At 45.8% G+C, this 24365-nt stretch overlaps 1 protein-coding gene across 7 annotated transcripts in view; it reads left to right on the forward strand.

Moving 5' to 3' along the window:
- LOC140391794 (cytoplasmic protein NCK2) overlaps positions 1-24365 on the forward strand; it is a 121257-nt gene that overhangs the window by 87127 nt on the left and 9765 nt on the right. For 6 of the 7 annotated variants that reach the window (XM_072476671.1, XM_072476672.1, XM_072476673.1 and 3 more), the window contains one exon: positions 9982-10703. In XM_072476671.1, the coding sequence (XP_072332772.1) occupies positions 9982-10703 (722 nt within the window). Of the gene's footprint in view, positions 1-6737; positions 6815-9981; positions 10704-24365 lie in introns of all 7 variants that reach the window. The other variant, XM_072476674.1, reaches the window with a different exon arrangement.

The following is a 24365-nucleotide window of genomic DNA, read 5'->3' on the forward strand; positions in this document are numbered from 1 at the left end:
TTGAGCTGGAGGAAGGTGTGTGGTGATGCTCTCCAGGGGTCGGTATTGAAATTTAGTTACCATCCCAGTTGATGTAACTGGGCGGGAAGATTCCAGAATGGAACATTTTACTTTTGTAAAATAAAACATGGAGGAACAAAGAGCAACAGGACCATTGATTAGTTTAACAACAAGAAAAATCTTTATTAAACATGAAAAAATTGGATTATGATACAATATTACTTTACTCCTCCCTTATCTTAACAAACGTGCACAGATTTTAAGATTGACACAGATTACAAAGTACATCTTAAACTACGATAGCCTCATTCACACAAAGTCCTTTTACGGCACATATTAACTGTGGTCAAATACAGACACTCCGTTCTGAACCCATGTTAGTGTCTGTGGATGTTTCCTCACAATTCCCCTAGATGATTGTCACAAGTTTCCAAATTCCACTCCCAACACACTGCAAAAAAATCTGTCTCCATAATGCTTCCCTTTAGCAGCTTGCATTCTGAAATCTAGTCCAGGTTTTATAAATGACTCTCAAATAAAACTTCACTCCAATTTTAACAGCGAATCCAGTTCAGGATTATACACCACCCCCTTTAGGATATACTTTATCTTGACTGCCACAAAAACTGTTCGCAATTGCTTAACTCTCAACCCCTAGACCCTAGTAAAATAGCACCAAGCATTTGATTTATCTCTGAAGTCTGCTGCCCCCCTTTAAATCTGGTTACTGCAATTGTCTCTTTAACTCAGAACACTTTGTTTACTCTTCCTTAAATTCTTCTGAACGATGCCTTGGTCTCTGTTCTCTTAACTTTTGTTGTCTTTGGATGTTCTTTCTGTCGCAATTCCTTGGTTATCATAGATCATAGAATTTACAGTGCAGAAGGAGGCCATTCGGCCCATCGAGTCTGCACCGGCTCTTGGAAAGAGCACCCTACCCAAGGTCCACACCTCCACCCTATCCCCATAACCCAGCAACCCCACCCAACACTAAGGGCAATTTTGGACACTAAGGGCAATGTATAATGGCCAATCCACCTAACCTGCACATCTTTGGACTGTGGGAGGAAACCGGAGCACCCGGAGAAAACCCACGCGCACACAGGGAGGATGTGCAGACTCCGCACAGACAGTGACCCAAGCCGGAATTGAACCTGGGACCCTGGAGCTGTGAAGCAATTGTGCTATCCACAATGCTACCGTGCTGCCCGTTAAATCGGAGATGTACATTCCCCTCGGTAACCAAATAAGCAGCACACGTTTTCTCATGGTTAATCTGTAAAGTATTGTGTTTAAGTGAGAGAGCAGTGGTTGAATTTCTTAAAATATAGTATTTTACAAGGGCTAACCTGAATAAGCTGTGGGCTCAAATTAAGGGGCGAGTGTTTAGCTACAACTATAAAAGGCCCTGGTTCAATCATACCTGGAATACTGTGTACAGTTTTGATGTATTGGCCACAGAAGAAGTGCAGTGCAGATTTACTCGGATATTACCAGAATTTCAACGGATACATAAATTAGGCTTGTATTCCATGGCTTGCATCCCCTAAAATATCCAATTTTCACGGGTGGTTTGATTGAGGGTTTTAGGATTTTGGAAAGAATAACCTTAAAATCAGCATCAGGTTATTCAGGAGAGAAGTTAGGAAAAGCTTCATCACACAATTGTAGAAATAGGAAACTCTTGCACAGGAAGCATAGCTTAATTAATAATTATAAATCTGAGATTGATAGACTTTTTCAGGCCAAGATTCTTAAGCCAAAGTGTGTGCCTATGCTATGTTTGGATCTGGTTTCCTACGTTAGGTACAAGATCCACAGATAGGCCTGGGCCAGTGCAAAAGATGATACATTTGTGCTTTCATTTCTAGGTTAAATTTCAGTAGATCTCTGTTCTTACATCAATAGAACTGGCCATCTTTGTAATGGAATATCTTTCCAGACATCCAATAAAATAAAAGTTGCTGCACACATTTATTTCATTCCTTATTTTTTACTGATGTGGCAACTAGAAAGCAACCTTAAGGCTTATCTGGAATGTGTTCAAACATTTGTTAGATGTGTCATGTCCATAAGACATGAAAGAGACCACAAACTGTTTTAATGAAACTTTACTGTCTGCATATTTTTAAAAATGGACTTTGCTGAACCAAAATTCAAGCACAATTCCTACCTGCATTCTGGCTTTGTGAAGACAAAGGAAACAAAATGTTGAATAATATCATCCTGGTTTCTCGGAGGAGAAATTAATGAATCAAAGTTTAAATTATTCTGCTAGTAGCGAGGGTAAACATATCATGAATAAATAATGTCCCAAGTCCAACAGTTGTGATCCATTTGGAACCCTACTGGTTAATAGTTGCCAACCTAAAAAAGGATCCCATGAATTTCCCTTTCATGAAGCTATGCTAAGTCCGCTTGATTAGATTTGCACTGCAGTCCCAGTTTCAATCTGCATTTAATTCTCATTAGCAAACATTTGCAAATATGTTTCTTATTCCAAGTTACTTTTAGTAAATAAGATTCAATAATCATGTCAAAGTTTGTATTTCAAGTTACTGATCAACATTGTTGACTTTTTTGAAGTATAGTAATTTTATTTTTAATTGAAAGCAACATTTTAATCCTTGCATAAGAAATATTTTAACTTTTTGTATATTGTTATTTCATGCGACAGACATAAATATAAAACATATATATTTATATAATATATATTAAATAAAAAAGCAGAGTATTTTCTATGTATGTTGCCATGTACTATTTGCATATTTCTATGTACAATCTGTATATTGATTGGGCTAATCAAACTGATAGCAATGCGATAGAGGAGGATTTCCTGGAATGTATAAGGGATGGTTTTCTTGACCAGTATGTCGAGGAACCAATTGGAGAGCAGGCCATCCTAGACTGGGTATTGTGCAATGAAAGAGGATTAATTAGCAACATGGTGGTGCGAGATCCTTGAGGGAAGAGTAACCATAATATTCATTAAGATGGAGAGTGGCACAGTTATGTCTAAGACTAGGACCCTGAACTTAAAGAAAGCTAACTTTGATGGTATGAGATGTGCATTGACTAGGATAAGCTGGCAAAATATACATAAGGGGTTGACGGGAGATAGGCAATGGCAGACATTTAAATAACACATGGATGAACTTCAACAATTGTACATCTCTGTCTGGCGCAAGAGTAAAAGGGAAGATGGCTGAACCAGGGAAATTAGGAATAGTGTTAAAGCCAAAGTGGAGGCATATAAATTGGCCAGAAAAAGCAGCAAGCCTGAGGACTGGGAGAAATTTAAAGTTCAGCAGAGGAGGACAAAAGGGTTTAATACACAAGGGGACAATAGAATAAAAGAGTAAGCTTGCAGAAAACATAATAACTGACTGCAAAAGCTTCAATAGATAAGTGAAGAGAAAAAGACTGGTGAAGACAAATGTCGGTCCCTTACAGGTAGAATCAGGTGAATCCATAATGGGCAACAAAGAGATGGCAGTTGAACAATTACTTCACCTAAGGAGGACACAAATAGCTTTCCGGATATACTAGGGGACAGTGGGTCTAGAATGAACTGAATGAAATCATTATTAGTCAGAAAATTGTATTGGGGAAATTAATGGGATTAAAACCCATTAAACCCAGGGGCAGCACGGTAGCATTGTGCTTCACAGCTCCAGGGTCCCAGGTTCGATTCCGGCTTGGGTCACTGTCTGTGCGGAGTCTGTACATCCTCCCCGTGTGTGCGTGGGTTTCCTCTGGGTGCTCCGGTTTCCTCCCACAGTCCAAAGATGTGCAGGTTAGGTGGATTGGCCATGATAAATTGTCCTTAGTGTCCAAAATTGCCCTTCGTGTTGGGTGAGGTTACTGGGTTATGGGGATAGGGTGGAGGTGTTGACCTTGGGTAGGGTACTCTTTCCAAGAGCCGGTGCAGACTCGATGGGCCGAATGGCCTCCTTCTGCACTGTAAATTCTATGAAAAAACCCGTTAAGTCCCCAGGGCCTGATGCTTTGCATCCCAGAGTATTTAAGAAAGTGGCCCTAGAAATAGTGGATGCAATGGTGATTTTCCAACATTCTATAGACTCTGGAAGAGTTCCAATTGATTGGAGGGTAGCTAATGTAATTCCACTTTTTTAAAAAAGGAGGGAGAGATAATACGGGGAATTATCGACCAGTTAGCCTGACATCGGTGGTGGGAAAAATGCTGGAGTCAATTATTAAGGATGAAACAACTGAGCATTTGGAAAGTGGGGGCAGGAGCGGTCCAAGTCAGCTTGGATTCACTAAAGGCAAATCATGCTTTACAAATCTTCTGGAATTTTTTAAGGATGTGACCAGGAGAGTATATCTGGACTTTCAAAATACTTTTGACAAGGTCCAACACATGAGATTAGTGAGCAAAATTAAAGCTCATGGTATTGAGGGGTAATGTAGTGGTGTGGATAGAAAACTGGTTGGCAGACAAGAAGCAGAGAGTGGGAATAAACTGGTCCTTTTCAGAATGTGACTAGTGGGGTACCGCAGGGTTCAATGCTGGGACCCCAACTGTTCACAATGCTGGGTGGCAGTGTGTGCAGTGAGGAGGATGCAAAGAGGCTGCAGGATGACTTGGACAGGCTGGCTGAGTGGGCAAATACTTGGCAAATGTAATATAATGTGGGTGAATGTGAGGTTATCCACTTTGGTGGCAAAAACAGGAAGGCAGATTATTATTTGAATGGTGGCAGTTCAGGAAAATGGGAAGTGCAATGAGACCTGGGTGTCATGGTGGAACAGTCGCTAAAGGTTGGCATGCAGGTACAGCAGATGGTGAGGAAAGCTAATGGCATGCTGGCCTTCATAGCGAGAGGATTTGAGTATAGGAGTAGGGATGTCTTGCTGCAGTTCTACAGGGCCTTGGTGAGACACCTTGAGTATTGTGTGCAGTTTTGGTCTCCTAGTTTGAGGAAGGACATTCTTGTTTGTGAGGGTGTCCAGCGAAGGTTCACCAGACTAATTCCCAGGATGACAGGACTGTGATGTGAAGAAAGACTGGATCGACTGGGCTTGCACTCACTGGAGTTTGGAAGAATGAGGGGGGATCTCGTAGAAACATATAAAATCCTGATGGGACTGGGCAGGTTTGATGCAGGAAGAATGTTCCCCATTTTGGGGACGTCCAGAACTAGGGGTCACAGCCTAATAAAACGTAACCTATACAGGACTGAGATGGGGAAGAACTTCTTCTCTCAGAGTTATGAACTTGTGGAATTCACTACCACAGAAAGTTGTTGGGGCCAGGATGTGGCCCTTGCGGCTAAAGGGATCAAGGGGTATGGAGAGAAAGCTGGAGTGGGATACTGCATCTGCATGATCATATTGAATGGTGTTGCAAGCTCGAAAGGCCGAATGGCCTACTCCTACATTTTGTATATTTCTATTATTTAAATGGAGAGATGCAGAAAACTACTACAGAGGGATCTTTGTGTCCAGGTACATGAATCGTGAAAAGTCAGTATATAGGAAAAGCAAGTAATTAGGAAAACACATGGAATGTTGTTGTTCATTGTAATAGGAATGGAACATAAAATCGACATTTGAAAGATAAAGGTCACATGTTTTGGGTGTGATGCTTCATCAGAACCGATATCGGGTGCTAGTTTTTTTCCTAAGTTTAGAGTACCCAATTCTTTTTGTTCCAATTAAGGGGCAATTTAGTGTGGCCAATCCACCTAACCTGCACATTTTGGGGTTGTGGGGGTGTATGGGGTGCTAATTCACTCCATTGTGGAGGTACATTGTAAAGTAAATGAATTTTTGTTCCATAGCTGATTGCTGGGTGCAAGTAGGCTAAAATTGCTCACTTTATTTCTATATTAAGATCTTTGATCAAAATCACTTTTCTATTGCTGAAGCTCACCAACTTAAATTAAGGATAGAACAGATTCATTAATTACTCCCAACAAAGGAGCAAAGTCTTTCCCTGTTATTAAGGATGATGGAAATGTCATGTTCCTTCAAAATAACTTTATAACTGTTGATTAATGTAACCCTTCAGAACCCTCACCCAGCATCTGATGTAGTCCTTTTGGGTGGTGATTAGCGTTGTCTCAGAGTTGAACCCTTTGACCATTTGGATTTTGAAATAAATGTATCCCTATATGTTCATTGTATTTGTAGCACAGTGTGACTGGCAATAAAATGGAACACCGGAGATGTTCTACCCTGGTACATCAATGGACTGTTGGATCCACTTCAACATGAAATGCATTTGAGCAGGCAGAAAAATTGAGTCACACTGCCCTTCTTTGATGTTTATATGAATAGTGTTTATTTGTCATACCTCAAAAAAGGCAATCTTTAAATCCAGGCTTGTAAAAGAGACCATGAACAGGAAGTTTTTGAAATGGAGGTAGAAGTCCAAGGAGTGAATTCTTATAGTGCTGAATCTACATAATGGCAGTATATTTCACCCAGACAAATCCTCTGCCTGATGCAAGATAGTTATTCCTTGTAAAAAAGGCAGATTACTTGTCATCCATACAACTTGATAACCAAAATTATCCCTCCTGTCAGAAATCAATCTTTAAACGCATAAAGCTCTGAGCCTAGTGCCATGTCTCTGTAATAGTATGCTGTTTATTGTACTCTAGTCTCTTTATTGTACAGCTCACTTTTAATGAAATGTGCACTATTCATTTTCTTAGATGTGGGCTTATCCACAACTGCTATCAATGCGTTTTTTTTTGCTTCACCAGAGCAAGAAGGTCTTCCACTACTGATTTTTTTTTCTTAAACTGAACCAGCATGTTTCTACACAGATGGTTTCACACTGGTGGGTAACTTTTTATGTGCTTCTTTCCCCGTTACCAGCATGTGGGCATTGTTAGTACCATCTGTGAACACATGTACAAAATATAGATTCAATAATTTCATTGGAGAGATGTTATAGCCACAAAATGTCTGGAAAAACTCAAGGGACCATATTAAAATTCAGGGTCAGCAATTAAAAATGTCAGAGGTGGCACCATGGGTTAGAATGTTGCCTACTCATCTTTTGGGATCAAGTTGAATCCTATATCAGATTGATGAACTGAAGATGCCTGCACTGTGTAAGGGTTCTTTATGAAATGTAGTTGGGAAGATTTGATTTAATTTTCAGTGGGTTCAAGTGTTAACTATCGACACTTGGACAGTTTAGTGCTACTTTTGCTAAAAGAGTGAGTTTTAACATCGTCAACTGTACAGGAGATGTTTAGTTTGTCATTCGAATTAAACCAGTTGTAAGGTTTTAAACATGTGCTATACCTGCCTTCAGATTCTGGAAGATAAAAAGTGAGAATATTTCCTTCACTAATGCTTGGAGCACAAAATGCAGACCTGCAAAAATGTGAATCTAAAGTAATTTGCACCGACATGGGTTATATCACTTTTAGTTAACATTACTTTTCCTATTACATGTTTTGCAAACTGCATCAATATGGATTAACATATTTGTATTTAAAGTACAATAATAATGTAAAGTAGTGTAACTGTCTTGATTATTCATTCGAAGTATAAAATTAGATCAGATATTAAAATGATGTGAAAGAGCAGAAAGACTATTTTGAGGCACGTTCGAAGCTGAACATCTTTGCAACTCGTTTTGAAATTACCAGACAATGTCTAATCTTTTAACTTTGTTTTGATGGTAAATTTCAAACTCTAGATACAAATGACTGAAACTAATGTAAGTATAAGTTAAGGATTTAATTATAAAATATTAGATACAAACAAAATTGTAGCGTTCTGTGCAAGTAAAAAAATAATATTTTCAACCTCCCTCCCCTCCCCCCAAAAAGTTGAATTTCTGCCAGTTTCCTTTGAGAATGTATTCCGAGATATTTATAGCTGTTTCCGATGATTGTATCAGAAGCAACAATGGCGATGTTTTAATGCTGTCACATTGTAAACCAACAGTCGGTCACAATCACAGAAACTTTGGCTTTTAGTGGATTAGTATGCAGAAACAGCAGAATGCTAACTGAGGCAATTAACTGCACTGCTCTGAGGAAGCTTGGATATCCAGATGAAATTCAGAACATTTGCAATTAACTTTGGGACGATGATAAATCTGTTTCTATTTTAGCTTTGTGAACTCCTTCACTGATACTTGTAGCTTGACTTAGAAATTCTTCATGTATTTGTCTTATTTGCAGAATTGTATTTATGGTTTGTTAACACAAATATTTTCGCACAGTATTCTAAAATACTGAAATATGTTTGAGTTGGTAACTAGCAACTTGCAATATGGTGCATTGGTGGTTAACTAGCAAGGCCTCATTCACATTCAGTTTAAGTCGGATGTCTGGGAGATGAGTGAGAGTAGTAGGGGTGCTGCCATTCAGGACAAAGCAGGATGAACTGCGGGATTTTTTACTTGGCGGGAAAAAGGAGGGGAGGCTGTTAAACAGGTGATTCCTCTGTCCTGGAAGCTGAAGAATCTGTGAGCACATCACATTAAGAGTTGAGGGGATAGAGAGAGAGATGTAAGGAGCCAGTCAATAATCAAGAAAAGGAGGCTGTATGGTCCTGGAATAGTGCTTAATTTTGGCTGTACCACAAGGAACAACAGGGATGAGAGGTGGTGATGGTTTTGCTGAGGATTAGGGAGTCAATTGCTTAGTCATTGGAACACGTAAACAAAGTTATGTTACTGACATGCCAAATCTCAGCATTTCCTTTTCTCTGGGAAAGATTTGGCCCTTGTAAAATACTATATTTTAAGAAATTCAACCACTGCTCTCTCACTTAAACACAATACTTTACAGATTAACCATGAGAAAACGTGTGCTGCTTATTTGGTTACCGAGGGGAATGTACATCTCCGATTTAACGGGCAGCACGGTAGCATTGTGGATAGCACAATTGCTTCACAGCTCCAGGGTCTCAGGTTCGATTCCGGCTTGGGTCACTGTCTGTGCGGAGTCTGCACATCCTCCCCGTGTGTGCGTGGGTTTCTTCCGGGTGCTGCGGTTTCCTCCCACAGTCCAAAGATGTGCCGGTTAGGTGGATTGGCCGTGCTAAATTGCCCTTGGTGTCCAAAATTGCCCTTGGTGTTGGGTAGGGTTACTGGGTTATGGGGTTAGGGTGGAGGTGTTGACCTTGGGTAGGGTGCTCTTTCCAAGAGCCGGTGCAGACTCGATGGGCCGAATGGCCTCCTTCTGCACTGTAAATTCTATGACAATCTATGATAATGATTAACATTTAACTCGAGAGCCGAAAACCCTCTTGTATTCTGTATTTTATGTATATTGTTGTACAGTTGTAAAGTAAATTGGCTGGCTGATGGAACGAGTCCACAATCATGAATCTAGCCACGTCAAGAGTACGTTTGGACTAATTTTGCATTGACCTTGCAACAATATTTAGAGATGCAGATTTGTTAGAATATATAAGGTATTCTGTTTAACACAGGGCTATGGAAGAAAAATCAGGTTTGTTACTGGGGCGGGAAGAAACTAAGTTTGCCAAATGCTTTGGAGGAAGGCAATGTCCTTTTAAGGAATACCTGAAAAATAACACTTTAAATGATTACCATTTCAGTGAGTCAGCTTTTAATATTCAAATCCTGACATTAAATTCTGAAGTATTTGTCGAATCGGTGTTTGCTGACGAAGAGCTATAATTCTATCCTAATTAAACATCTGAAAACCAGATATGACTCTTGAAGTTTGTGGAAGCAATGTGAGCAGCACATTGTATTCTGTGCTGACTTATCTTTTTAACAATACAGTCCTCTGTGAACAGTAACATTAATTTTGAGTGCTTCTACATCTGAGAAGTCTCTGAGAATTCAGTGGTTGCAAATTAAATGTTCAATTGGTTTCTCTTAAATGTAAGCCTTGACATTTTTTAAAATCCTGGTATTTCATTGTTCTTTTAATAAGAATATTGTTCTTTTAATAAGAATATTGTTACATGTTGCAGTTTATCTTTTTATTCCCTTCTATTTTTACATAGGTTTGGGTAAAACGAAGAGGAAAACCTGTGCAAGAGATGCTTCCCCTACACCAAGCACAGATGCAGAATTCTCATCAAATGGTGGAAGTTCTGACCGTATATACGATTTAAATATTCCAGCATATGTTAAATTTGCATACGTGGCAGAAAGAGAAGATGAACTGTCTCTCGTGAAAGGGTCACGTGTTACTGTTATGGAAAAATGTAGTGATGGTTGGTGGAGAGGTGGCTACAATGGACAAGTTGGTTGGTTTCCATCTAATTATGTGGTAGAGGAAGTTGACGAGGCAACTGCAGATTCACCTAGCTTCTTCACTTCCAGACTTGGAGCAGCAGTGAGTAATGGGCAAACTACAAAAGTTCTTCATATGGTGCAGACTCTTTACCCATTCAGTTCTGTCACAGAGGAAGAACTAAATTTTGAAAAGGGAGAAATTATGGATGTCATTGAGAAACCAGAAAATGACCCAGAATGGTGGAAGTGTCAAAATTCTAAAGGGCAAATTGGTCTTGTTCCCAAAAACTATGTAGTAATCTTAAATGATGGACCTGCTGTGAGCAGTTCACATGCTCCTCAAATATGCTATACGGGCCCATCTTCTACAGGAAAGTTTGCTGGAAAAGAGTGGTACTACGGCAGTGTCACCCGACACCTGGCTGAAATGGTTCTAAATGAGAGAGGAATTGGCGGCGACTTTCTTGTTAGAGATAGCGAATCATCGGTAAGTATCATGTTGCTCTACAAGTCAGCAATCTAATTTTTTTTTGGTATACATTTTACCATTGCAAAGGAGTGACTTAATATTGTATTGCGACTTTGGTGATTGCTGGGTGATATGTAGCAGTGAAAGAATTTATAGGTAAGAAATGGGCACTTATACTATTGTTAATTGCTATAATGAAAAATAAATATCCCATTTTACCAAGCTCTCTTCCCTATCTTTTTAAATGATTCAGTTTGGCAAACAAATCCACTTTTCATTTGCATTACTGTAACAAGTTTCTGTTATCTAGTATTCAATAGATCATGCATTGGAAACACTTTTTTTTTTTAGTTTGATGTTGACTAGCCAGCTTATAAGCATATATAATAGTTGCCTTTTTTAATTTGAAATTTATTTGACATAATTTATTATTATGAACCATTATAAATTCTCAACAATGAAAACTATGTAATAGAAATTTGCGGGTTTTGTATACATTAAGTGTCACTAGCTCAGATTTGTGCAATGATCAAACATGAATTACAAATTCAGAGATGCCATTAGTAAGTGGCCATTAAATATATTGGCATAAAAAGGCATGAGGTATTCATTTCCAACTTATAATGCATTCATGCTTTGCTATACAACGGCATAATACACCTGGATTTCTCCTTACGGTATTGTCTTCTCTTGGGAAGAACTTGGGAAGTCGGTTAGCTCAGTTGCCTGGACTGCTGGTTTGTGAGGCAGACTTAAGCCAACAGCGCAGGTTCAATTCCCACACTGTCTGAGGTTACAATGAAGGCTGGTCTTCTCAACCTTGTGCCTCGCCCGAGTGTGGTGACCCTAAGGTTAAATTACCACCAGTCATCTATCAAAGGAGAGAGCAAGCCTATGGTCCTCTGGGAACATGGCGACTTTCATTTCACTTTCACCATCAGACTTGCACTATCACATTCACGTAACATTTTCATGATTTGTGTATGTGGACGGCACATACATTGTATGCCAAAGCTGTGTTTCCCATGTGAATATGGCTCCCAATTTCCTCTCCCAATAAAATTCCTTTATTTTGAGATAAAACTTTGATTTTTTTTAAAGGTGAATGAAGATCAAAAACCTTAACTTTGTTTCTCTCCATAGATGCTGCCATAACCTGACAAGTATTTCCAGCATTTTTGTTGATATTTCAGATTTCCAGCACCTGCACTATTCTGCTTTTCAAATATTCAGCCACTATATGCCAACAGATGGCATTGTTGCACTGTGTAACTCGTGTGTGACAACAAAGCCCATTACTGTTTACTTCCCTTGACTGAATTATTTGTATGTTTATTAAACATGCATTTTTACTAAGAATGTTTTTTGAGTGGATAGAGACTTGAATAGAGGGAATATTCTGTGTTTTGCGTTAAAGAATGTATTCCAGGGAGTAAAAACATTCCTAGCTGCAAGGAAAACCCCATTGGTTTCCTTTTGTCAGCAACTTACTTTTTCACTCCTCTTATGAAGGAAATATAGGCATCAGCTTGTCATTCATTTTCAAACAACCTTTCCCCTATTACCAAATTTTCACCTATTGCTAAAAATGTTCAATCATAACATACAAAATGGTCAGACAAATTTATACAATTTTCATTACCGTATCTCCACTACTCAGCCCCACCTATGCTGTATTTGCCCAGAACCCAGGTAATGAACGGTAGCCACCTAGAGGAAAACCCCTCCTCCGATCCTTTTATGGTGTACTTAATCTTTCCAAATGCAGGAATTCCAACCAAACTCCCAACCAAGCCGTGGCCTTGGGTGGTACCAATGCCCTCCATCTGAGCAAGACTCTCCTCCGGGCTATTAGACAGGTGAAGGCCAAGACATCAGCCTTCTTCCCCTCCTGCAGCCTCGGCAAGTCCGCCGCTCCTAAGACAGCCACTATTGGGCATGGCTCCACTCTCTAATTCCAAAAATCTCCGACATTGTTTCGAAGAAGGAAACCCAGAACTTAACCAACTTAGGGAAAGACCAAAACATATGCGGTGGTTCACCTACCCCTGGAACAATGCTCACATCTATCCTCTACACCCGGAAAGAACCCACTCAGACGTGTGCTAGTCAAGTGTGCCTGATATACCACTTTAAACTGAATCAAACTCAGCCTTGCGCACAAAGGTGGAATTGACCCTATGCAGAACCTCTTTACCTCTCACCACCCCCCCACCCCCACTCAAAGCCAAACCCAACGCTTCCTCCCATTTCCCCTTTCCTTCCTCCAGCGAATCCTTCTCCATCTCTATCATCTGCCCATATATATCTAATATCCTGCCTTCCCCTACCCCATCAAAAGACAGCACCCTATCCGTAAGTGAAGGCACCGGCAACCGAGGAAACAGTGCCTTTCACACCAAGTTCCGTACCTGCAAATACCTAAAAATATTCCCTCCTGGGAGTTGGAACTTCTCCACCAACTCCTCTAGCCTTGCAAACCTACACTCCTCAAACAAATCTCTAAGCCTCTCAACCCCCTCCTCTCCCAGATGTTATGGCAAATTAATCCCAGCCGGTATAAACCTATGGTTCCCATAGATCGGCGGCAGTAGCGACATTACCCCTAATTTAAAGTGCTGTCTCAATTGATTCCATGTTCTCAGAGGGGCTATTACCACTGGGCTCAAAGCGAACCTGGCCAGAGAGAACGGAAGAGGAGCCTCAAACTCGACAAGAAGCTTCCTCGGGACTTCCGGTGGCCCTCGGGACTTCCGGTGGCACCCGCGAGCTTAGTGGCCGCGTGAAGAAGCGGCTCCCGCCAGTCCGTGATATCCCGGTCTTTTTCGGGGGCTTCCCCCTTATTTGTTTCGATTGAAATTTCTTTGGCTTTTGGGGCCTGAGGGACAGGTGCCGTGTCGGGCCAGTGAGGAGCCCTGCGGGAGTGTCCAGCGGCTGGAGCGGGAGGCATCGAGCCCGAAGTGAGCGGCCGGGGCGAAGCTTGGCATGATGCGAGGCCCGAATCCAGGACGCGATGTAGATGGGGAGCAGAGCACATCGGGTGGCTCCCGCTGAAAATGGATGTTTGAGAAGTTCGAAGTCAGGTTCCGGAGGAAGAGATTTTTTTGATTTCGGAAATTTTGGGGGGGGCGGGTTTAGTATTTATTTATTTTAGGATTGAAGAAAGAAGGGGAAAAGATAATAAGTCGTTAAAGGATGCCAAAAACAGCTGTGAACAAGGGAGGAAACACAGGTTAGCCGTCGAATGAGAGAACCAGTAAAAGCGCTGACAGGATTGGATTGGATTGGATTTGTTTATTGTCACGTGTACCAAGGTACAGTGAAAAGTATTTTTCTGCGAGCAGCTCAACAGATCATTAAGTACATGAAAAGAAAAGGAAATAAGAGAAAATACATAATAGGGCAACACAAGGTACACAATGTAACTACCTAACACCGGCATCGGGTGAAGCATTCGGGGGTGTAGTGGTTTTTAAAAAAATATATATATTTATTAAGATTTTTTAACAACACAATTTTTTCCCCTTGACAGGCCTTCCTCTAACACTCCACGAGGTAGTCTAGGAACGGTTGCCACCGCCTGTAGAACCCTTGCGCAGACCCTCTCAAGGCAAACTTAATCCTCTCCAGCTTAATGAACCCGGCCATGTCGTTTATCCAGGCCTCCAGGCTGGGGGGCTTCGCCTCCTTCCACAATAGCAAGATCCTTCGCCGGGCTACTAGGGACGCAAAGGCCAGAATTCCGACCTCTTTCGCCTCCTGCACTCCCGGCTCATCGACTACTCCGAATATTGCTAGCCCCCAGCTTGGTTTGACCCGGACTTTCACCACCTGAGATATTGCTCCCGCCACTCCTCTCCAGAACCCCTCCAGTGCCGGGCATGACCAGAACATGTGGACATGGTTCGCCGGACTCCCTGAACACCTTCCACATCTGTCCTCTACCCCAAAGAACCTACTCAACCTCGCCCCCGTCAAGTGCGCTCTGGACCACCTTAAATTGTATCAGGCTGAGCCTGGCACATGAGGAGGAGGAATTAACCCTACCTAGGGCATCAGCCCACAGACGTTCCTCGATCTCCTCCCCCAGCTCCTCCTCCCATTTACCCTTCAACTCTTCTACCAGCGCTTCCCCCTCTTCTTTCAACTCCTGATGTATTTCCGACACCTTGCCCTCCCCGACCCATACACCCGAGATCACCCTATCTTGAACTTCTTGTGCCGGGAGCAACGTGAATTCCCTCACCTGTCGCCTCACAAAAGCCCTCACCTGCATATATCTAAAGGTATTTCCCGGGGGTAACTCGAACTTCTCCTCCAGTGCCCCTAGGCTCGCAAATGTCCCGTCAACGAACAGGTCCCCCATTCTTCTAATCCCCGCCCGATGTCAGCCCTGGAACCCCCCGTCCATCTTCCCCGGGACAAACCGGTGGTTACCCCTGATCGGGGACCACACCGAGGCTCCCACTGCACCCCTGTGCCGTCTCCACTGGCCCCAGATCCTTAACGTTGCCGCCACCACCGGGCTCGTGGTATACTTTGATGGCGAGAACGGCAGCGGTGCCGTCACCAACGCCCCTAAGCTCGTTCCTTTACAGGATGCCATCTCCATCCTCTTCCATGCCGTCCCCTCTCCCTCCATAACCCACTTGCGGATCATCGCCACATTTGCTGCCCAGTAGTAGCTCCCTAGGTTTGGCAGCGCCAGCCCTCCTCGGTCCCTACTGCGTTCCAGGAACCCTTTCCTTACCCTTGGGGTCTTATTCGCCCACACAAACCCCATAATACTCCTACCTACGCTCTTGAAAAAGCCCTTGGTGATCATGATGGGAAGGCACTGAAACACAAACAAAAACCTCGGAAGGACCACCATTTTGACCGATTGCACTCTACCCGCCAACGAAAGCGGCAACATGTCCCATCGTTTGAAGTCCACCTCCATTTGGTCCACCAACCTCTTCAGATTCAATTTGTGTAGGGTCCCCCAACTCCTGGCTATCTGGATCCCCAGATACCGAAAACTCCCCGTCGCCCTGCTCAGTGGTAGGTCCCCTATCCCTCTTTCTTGGTCCCCTGCCTGTAATACAAAAAGCTCGCTCTTCCCTACATTAGCTTATAGCCCGAGAACTCCCCAAACTCCCTCAGAGTCTGCATGACCTCCACCATCCCCTCCATTGGGTCCGCCACGTACAGCAGCAGATCATCCGCGTATAGCGACACCCGATGCTCTTCTCCCCCGCGGACCACCTCCCTCCATTTATTAGACTCCCTCAGTGCTATGGCCAAGGGTTCAATCGCCAATGCAAACAACAAGGGGGACAGGGGGCACCCCTGCCTCGTTCCTCGGTACAGCTGAAAGTACTCCCATCTCCGCCGGTTCGTCACCACACTCGCCACCGGGGCACTGTAAAGGAGCTTAACCCAGCTAATAAACCCTCCCCCCAAACCCAAACCTCGCAACACCTCCCAGAGGTACTCCCACTCTACTCGGTCAAAGGCCTTTTCCACGTCCATAGCTGCCACTATCTCCGCCTCTCCCTCTTCCGACGTCATCAGTATCACGTTTAAGAGCCGGCGCACGTTAGTGTTTAATTGCCTGCCCTTTACGAATCCCGTCTGGTCCTCATGTATCACCCCCGGGACACAGTCCTCAATCCTCGTGGCCAGCACTTTTGCCAATAACTTAGCGTCCACAGTGAGGAGCGAAATCGGCCTGTACGATCCACATTGCAGTGGGTCCTTGTCTCGCTTTAGAATCAAGGAAATTGTCGGGGACAGGGTCCCCTCCTCTTTTGCCTCGTTAAAGGTCCTCACTAGTCGTCCGGCCCTGGGGCCTTCCCCGCCTGCATACTCCCCAGACCCTTACTCAGCTCCTCCAACCCGATTGGTGCCCCCAAAACAGCCGCCTCTTGTTCCTCCACCCTCGGGAACCGCAGTTGGTCTAGGAATCGTCTCCCCCCCCCCCCCCCGGGGTACAGCTCTTCATAGAAGGCCTTGAATACCTTGTTTATTTTTGTTGCACTCTGAACCGTGGTTCCCCCTCCATCTTTGATTCCCCCTATTTCCCTTGCTGCCGTCCTCTTACGGAGCTGGTGTGCCAGCATCCGACTGGCCTTTTCCCTGTACTCGTAGGTCGCCCCCTACGCCTTCCTCCACTGTGCCTCCGCCTTCCCCGTGGTCAACAGGTCAAACTCCGTCTGGAGCCGTCGCCTTTCCCCAAGTAATCTCTCCTCCGGGGCCTCTGCGTATCTCCTGTCCACTCGCAAAATCTCCCCCACTAACCTCTCCCTTTCCATGCCCTCTGTCTTCTCCCTATGAGCCCTGATGGAGATTAGCTCTCCCCTGATCACTGCCTTCAGCGCCTCCCATACCACCCCCACTCGCACCTCCCCGTTGTCGTTGGCCTCCAAGTACCTTTCGATACACCCCCTCACCTTCCCACACACCACCTCATCTGTCAGCAGTCCCACGTCCAGCCGCCACAATGGGCGTTGGTCCCTCTCCTCTCCCAGCCCCATTTCCACCCAGTGCGGGGCATGGTCCGAAACGGCTATGGCCGAATACTCCGTCCCCTCCACCCTCGGGATGAGCGCCCTGCCCAGAACAAAGAAATCTATCCGGGAGTAGGCCTTGTGCACGTGGGAAAAGAAAGAAGATTCCCTGGCCTGCGGTCTTGCAAACCTCCATGGGTCCACTCCCCCCATCTGATCCATAAACCCCCTGAGCACCGTGGCTGCCGCCGGCTTCTTTCCCGTCCTTGATCTGGAGCGGTCCAGGCTGGATCCAGCACTGTATTGAAGTCCCCTCCCATTATCAGTCCTCCTACCTCCAGGTCCGGAATGCGCCCCAACATGCGCTTCATGAATTCAGCATCATCCCAGTTCGGGGCGTATACATTTACCAACACCACCCACGTCCCTTGCACCCTACCACTCACCATCACATATCTCCCTCCATTATTCACTACGATATTCTTGGCCTCAAATGACACATGCTTTCCCACCAGAATTGCCACCCCTCTATTTTTCGCGTCCAGTCCCGATCGCCCCCCCCCCCCCCCCCCCCCCCCCGCCGACTAGCCATCTCCTTTTCTGGGCCAGTCCTGTGTCCGCGTCTCCCTCACCCTCCAGTTCCCCAGACGGGGGACCACCGTCCCGACCACCTCGTCTGTGTCCCATTCTCTTTCGGCCAGTGCAGCAGCAACCCCCCCCCAACCCCGCTAGATCCCTGTCTAGCTTTTTTGCTCCCCACCCCCCCAATATCACTCCCTTAAGTCAGCTGACCCCGGCTTCCCCCGCCATCCCTTTGACCCCCCCGTGTGGGAGTCTCCCCATCAATATACGTTCCTACGTTCCCCTTCCCGCATGCGGGAAAAGAACCCTGCGCTTTCCAAAGCCTGCCCCCTCTGGCGCAGCTCCTGTCGCGGCCTTGTCTCTCTCCCCCAGCCCATATAACATTCCCTGCGCGTGATTGACCCCCTATATACAACAACCATCACACATCAAACCTCAAACATCCCCCTCACACACAAACCCTCAATTAGAGTCCAGCTTTTCAGTTAGTATAAAGGTCCACGCCTCTTTGGGCGTTTCAAGTAGTGGTGTTGGCCATTATGTGTAACCCACAGTCGCGCTGGCTGCAACATTTCAAATTTCACTCCTTTCCGATGCTGCACCGCTTTGGCCCGGTTGAAACCCGCTCTCCACTTAGCGACCTCCGTGCTCCAGTCGGGGTATATTCTGATCTCTGCGTTGTCCCACTTGCTGCTCCGCTCCTTCTTGGCCCATCTCTGTCCGTAAACTGGTGAAATATCACCACCATCGCCCTTGGCGGCTCATTTGCCTTGGGCTTCCTCGCCAGCACTCGGTGCGCCCCCTTCCAGCTCCAGCAATCTCGGGGAGGCCTCCGCCCATCAGCACCCCGATCATTGTGCCCGCATATGCCGCGGCGTCAGCCCCCTCCACTCCTTCTGGGAGACCCAGGATCCTCAGATTATTCCTCCTTGACCTGTTCTCCAGGTCTTCGATTCTTTCCGCCCACGTCTTGTGTAGCGCCTCGTGCCGCTCCACTTTCACCGCCAGGCCCAGGAGCTCGTCCTCATTCTCACTCACTTTGTCCTGGATCTCCTGGATCTTCACCTCGTGGGCTTTCTGGGTTGCCCCCAGTCCTTCAATTATTGCCAACATAGGCGCCAACATAGGCGCCACCATCTCTTTACGCAGCTCCTCGAAGCAGTGCTTGATGAATTCCTGCATCTCCTCTTTGTCCCCGGCTGCCGCCAGTTTGCTTGTTTTCCCTCTCTTCTCCCGCTGCTCAAATGCCACTTTTTTGGCCGCTTCGCTGCGGGTCCGGTCCATACAAGTTAGTGGGGGAACTCTCTCCTCTCTTCACCACGGGTTGGCTGTGAAAAAAGTTCCGTTGGGGCTCTTCTATCGAGCCCCAAAGTCCATGTTCGCGGGAGCTGCCGAATCGTGCGGCTTAGCTCCACATAGCCGCAACCGGAAGTCGGGGGTGTAGTGTTAATGAAGTCAGTCCATAAGAGGGTTGTTTAGGAGTCTGGTAGCAGCGGGAAGAAGCTATTTTTGAGTCTGTTCATGTGTGTTCTCAGACTTTTGTATCTCCTGCCCGATGGAAGAAGTTGGAAGAGTGAGTAAGCTGGTGGGAGGGGTCTTTGATTATGCTGCCCCCTTTCCCCAGGCAACGGGAGGTGTAGGTGGAGTCAATGGATGGGAGACAGGTTTGTGTGATGGACTGGGCTGTGTTCACGACTCTGAAGTTTCTTGCGGTCTTAGGCCGAGCAGTTGCCATACCAGGCTATGATGCAGCCAGATAGGATGCTTTCTACGGTGCATCTGTAAAAGTTGGCAAGAGTTAATGTGGACATGCCGAATTTCCTTAGTTTCCTGAGAAAGTATAGGCACTGTTGTGCTTTCTTGGTGGTAACATCGACGTGGGTGGACCAGGACAGATTTTTGGATATATGGAATTTGAAACTGTTAACCATCTCCACCTCGGCCCCGTTGATGCTGACAGGGGTGTGTACAGTACTTTGCTTTCTGAAGTCAATGACCAGCTCTTTAGTTTTGCTGGCATTGAGGGATAGATTGTTGTCGCTGCACCACTCCACTAGGTTCTCTATCTCCCTCCTATATTCTGACTCGTCGTTATTTGATGTCCGGCCCACTATGGTCGTATTGTCAGCAAACTTGAAGATGGAGTTGGAGACTCACTTGAGGGTGAAGGACCATGTGAGACTTAAAAAGGGCTGAGTTAGCCAGGTGTTTCACTCTGGGTTTGACAAAGGCTCGAGGGGTAGCGGTAATGGTCAGCAGAAGGGTACGTTTCCAGATGGAGACGGTGGTTGCTGATCAGCGGGGTAGGTATGTGATTTTGACAGGGGCGCTGGAGGGGAGGCTAGTGGCGCTGGTAAACGTATCTGGCCCCAACTGGGACGATGTGGGATTTGCCAAGAAGGTCTGTGGGGCCATTCCCGACTTGGACTCACACAAACTGATAGTGGGGGGGGGGTCTGGAACTTGGTGCAGGAGCCAAGGTTGGACAGGTCGTGGCTGCGCTCGTTGGTCCCATCAGGTGGGGGAGGGGGCAACGGTGTTAGCTGGGCTAATGGTGGAAATGGGAGGGATGGACCCTTGGAGGTTTCTGCACCCAAGGGAGCGGGAGTTCTCGTTTTTCTCAGCGGTCCATAAGGTATACTTGAGGATTGACGTTTTTGTGGTGGGTAAGGCGCTGCGAGCTGGGGTTAAGGGGTCGGAGTACTCGGCAATTGCAATATCAGATCATGCTCCGCATTGGGTGGATATGGTACTGGAGAAGGGGATGATCCAGAGACCAGAGTGGAAGTTAGATGCGGGACTGTTGGCGGACCGAGGGTTCTGTGAAAAAATTGAAAAAGTAATCGAGGAATATGTAGGTTTCAACGGGTGAGGTATCGAAGGCAGTTGTCTGGGAGGCTCTAAAAGCGGTGGTGACGGGTGATGTGATCTTGTTTAAGGCTAGGCTAGACAAAGAGGAGAGGTTGGAGAGTCAGAGGGTATGCTGGAGGTAGATAGGAGGTATACAGAAGATGGGGACCCAGCAAAGTTGGAAAAGAGGAAGGAACTACAGGCGAGCTTTGACCGACTATCTACCAGGGAGGCGGTACGCCAATTGAGGCGAGCAAGGGGTGCAGTTTACGCGCATGGAGCGAAGGCGGTATGTTGGCGGGTCAGCTCCGGAGGGCGGCTGCAGCAAGGGACATTTTCCAGGTGCGGGACAGTACAGGGAAGTTGGTGGTAGCTCCAGATCAGATTAACAATGTTTTTAAGGAATTCTATGAAACGTTGTACAGGTCAGAGCCACCTGGGGAGGCCGGGAGATGCAGGAATTTCTAGATGGGCTGGAGTACCCGAGGTTCAGGGAGCGGGACAGGGCTACATTAGAAGGGACGATAGTGGAGATAAAAGATGCAATTGGGAGGATGCAGTCGTGGAAGGTGACAGGACTGGATGGGTTTCCGGTGGAATATTATTAAAAAATTCAAAGATAATCTGGTACCGCTGATGGTGGGGATGTTTGAGGAGGCGATAGGGAAGGGGGTGTTACCACAAATTTTGGGGCAGGCATCGATTTCCCTGTTGCTTAAAAGAGATAAAGATCCGATGGAGTGTGGGTCGTATAGGCCCATATCCCTTTTAAACGTGGACGCAAAGATATTGGCGAAGGTACTGGCAGGTCGGCTAGAGGAGTGTCTCCCGAAGGTGATAGGTGACGATCAGACGGGGTTTGTGAGAGGGAGCCAGCTCTTTTCAAACATTAGGAGGGTATTGACCGTGGTTATGGCACGGGCGGAGGGGGAGGAAACGGAGGTGGTTGTGGCATTGGACGCCGAGAAAGCGTTTGACCGGGTAGAATGAGGGTACTTGATGGCAGTTCTGGAGCGGTTTGGGACTGGACCAAGATTTGTAAACTGGGTAAAGCTACTGTATAAGGATCGAGGACGAGCGTCTGCACAAACAACACCAGCTGTTGGCACTCGCGATTGAGCCGTTGGCCATCGTGTTAAGAAGTTCAAGGGTATAGAAAGGGATAGTGCGGAGAAGGATAGAGCATAGGGTGTCCTTGTATACCGATGACTTGTTATACGTGTCGGAACCGAGTATGTCAATAGGGGGAATACTGGAGCTGCTTCGGGAGATTGGGTCTTTCTCTGGGTACAAATTAAATCTAGACAAGAGTGAATATTTTGTGATGTCTCGGTCGGTGGTGGGGGGGCTACCATTCCGTAGGGCAGGGACTCACTTTAGATACCTGGGGGTGCAGATTGTTCGGCATTTCGGGGGGGCGGGGGGGCTACGTAGGTACAACATTCCTAGTTTGGTGAGGAGGGTAAAAGCTGATTTGGCAAGGTGGGATGGTCTCCCTCTGTCACTGGTGGGTCGGGTACAGGCGGTTAAAATGAACGTGTTGCCGCAATTCCGGTTTCTTTTTCAATGCCTGCCGATTTTCCTGCCAAAGGCTTTTTTTGGAGAGATTGAAGGGATGATTACCTCGTTCATATGGGATGGGAAGGTGGCCAGAATTAGAAAGGTGCTGCTACAGAGGCGAAAGCAGGCAGGGGGTTTGGGTCTTCCAAACCTGATGTATTATTACTGGGCGGAAAATGTGGAGAAGGTACGGAGGTGGGTCAGAGGGGTAGACACCCAGTTGGTCAGAATGTAGGAGAGTTTGTGTAAGGGTCTGGATTGAAGGCGCTAGCGACAGCGCCGCTCCCGATGGCCCCGGGAAAATACTCGGAGTCCGGTAGTAATAGCTTTGTTGAGAATTTGGAGGCAGTTTCACCAGCGTTTTGGGTTGGGGGCAGGGTCAAGGGAAATGCCGATTCGGGGGAAAATAGATTTAAGTCAGGGCAGTGGGATAGAAATTTTCGGAGACAGAAGGAGAAAGGAATTGGGGCACGAAAAGATTTGTTTCTTGGGTGTCGGTTTGCAGGATTGAAGGAGCTGGGAGTAAAGTATGGACTGGAGCACGGGGAAATATTTAGATACATGCAGGTTCGAGACTTTGCAAGGAAGGAGATACAGAGCTTGCCAGTAGAGCCAGCCTCCACATTGCTGGAGGAAGTGCTGACGACAGGGGAACTGGAGAAGGGGGTACTGTCGGTGGTTTACGGGGCTATTTTGGAAGAGGAGAAGGCACCGCTGGATAGAATCAAGGCAAAGTAGGAGGAAGAGTTGGGAAAGGGTATGGAGGAGGGCTTCTGGTGTGAATGCCTCCACCTCGTGCGCGAGGTTGGGGCTGATACAGCTGAAGGTGGTATATAGAGCACACCTGACGAGGATGAGCCGGCTCTTTGATGGGGTTGAAGATGTGTGTGAGCGTTGCGGAGGGGGGGCCCGCAAACCACCTTCATATGTTTTGGTCCTGTCCAAAGCTGGAGGATTACTGGAAGTAGGTTTTTAGGGTAATCTCTAAAGTGATGCACATGAAACTGGACCCGGGCTCTCAGGAGGCCATATTCGGGGTGTCGGACCAGCCGGGGTTGGAAACGGGTGCGGAGGCAGATGTTCTAGCCTTCGCCTCGTTGACCGCCTGAAGGCAGATCCTGTTGGCATGGAGATAAACATCTCCACCCTGTGCCCTGGCGTGGTGGGGGGACCTGCTGGAATTCTTGACTCTTGAAAAGGTCAAATTTGAACTGAGGGGAAGGATAGAGGTGTTCTACAATTCATGGGTGTTATTCATTATTCGAGAATTGGATTACATCGAACATTGCGTGGGGAGGGGGGGGTGATTGGGAGGGTTTGGGGGAGGTGCATGTGTTAATGGTGACTGTGGGTGATTCCTGATTCCTTTTTGTTATTTGTTTATGTTAACATGCGGGCTGCTGTTTGTGGGTTTGGTGGGAGGATGGGCTTGTTGTTATTGATATGGGGATTGACATTGCATTTGTTACTGATTGTTGTTTATTGTGGTGGATGTAAATTTGGGAGAAAATGTGAAAAAGGAGAATAAAAATATATATATTTTTTAAAAGGAAGCTTTCTCCATCCGTCCCCAAACTGACCCCGGATTCTTAACCCACCCCTGCACTTTTTCAATGTTTGCCGCCCAGTAATAATACATCAAATTAGGTTATGCCAACCTTCAAACTGACTATGCCTCTGCAAGAAAGCCTTATCCGCCCAAACAGAAGTCAAAATTAACTTGTTGGCCCTACTAAAAAAATATTTAAGAAGAAAGACTGGGAGTCATTGAAACACAAACAAGAACTTCGGAAGGATGTTCATCTTAACCATCCAAACTCATCCGGCCAAGTACAACGGGAGTGAACCCCATCTCCAAGTCTGTCTTCACCCCCTCTACCAGACTGGCCAGGCTCAACTTATGTAACAAGGCCCAGACAAAGAAAACCCAACCAACCTTGCCTTGCAAAAAACCGAATCCCCAAGCAGGTGCCACCTTGTGTGTGACCATTCGCCTCATGGCCGCCACTGGAAGTCACTATTTTAAATTTAATTACCATATCCCTGCTGTTTTCCCACAACCACTGCTAAATTTCCCTTTAAGCATCTTGCAATGTTTGCAAAAGCTGCAGAAATAAATTAGAAATTTACCATTTTCAAAATTGCTAAGAATTTGAATCCATGAGTTACATTAATTTGCCCCTCCTTTCTACATTCC

This window comes from Scyliorhinus torazame, chromosome 15 (assembly GCF_047496885.1).
Source record: "Scyliorhinus torazame isolate Kashiwa2021f chromosome 15, sScyTor2.1, whole genome shotgun sequence".
Lineage (NCBI taxonomy): Eukaryota > Metazoa > Chordata > Chondrichthyes > Carcharhiniformes > Scyliorhinidae > Scyliorhinus > Scyliorhinus torazame.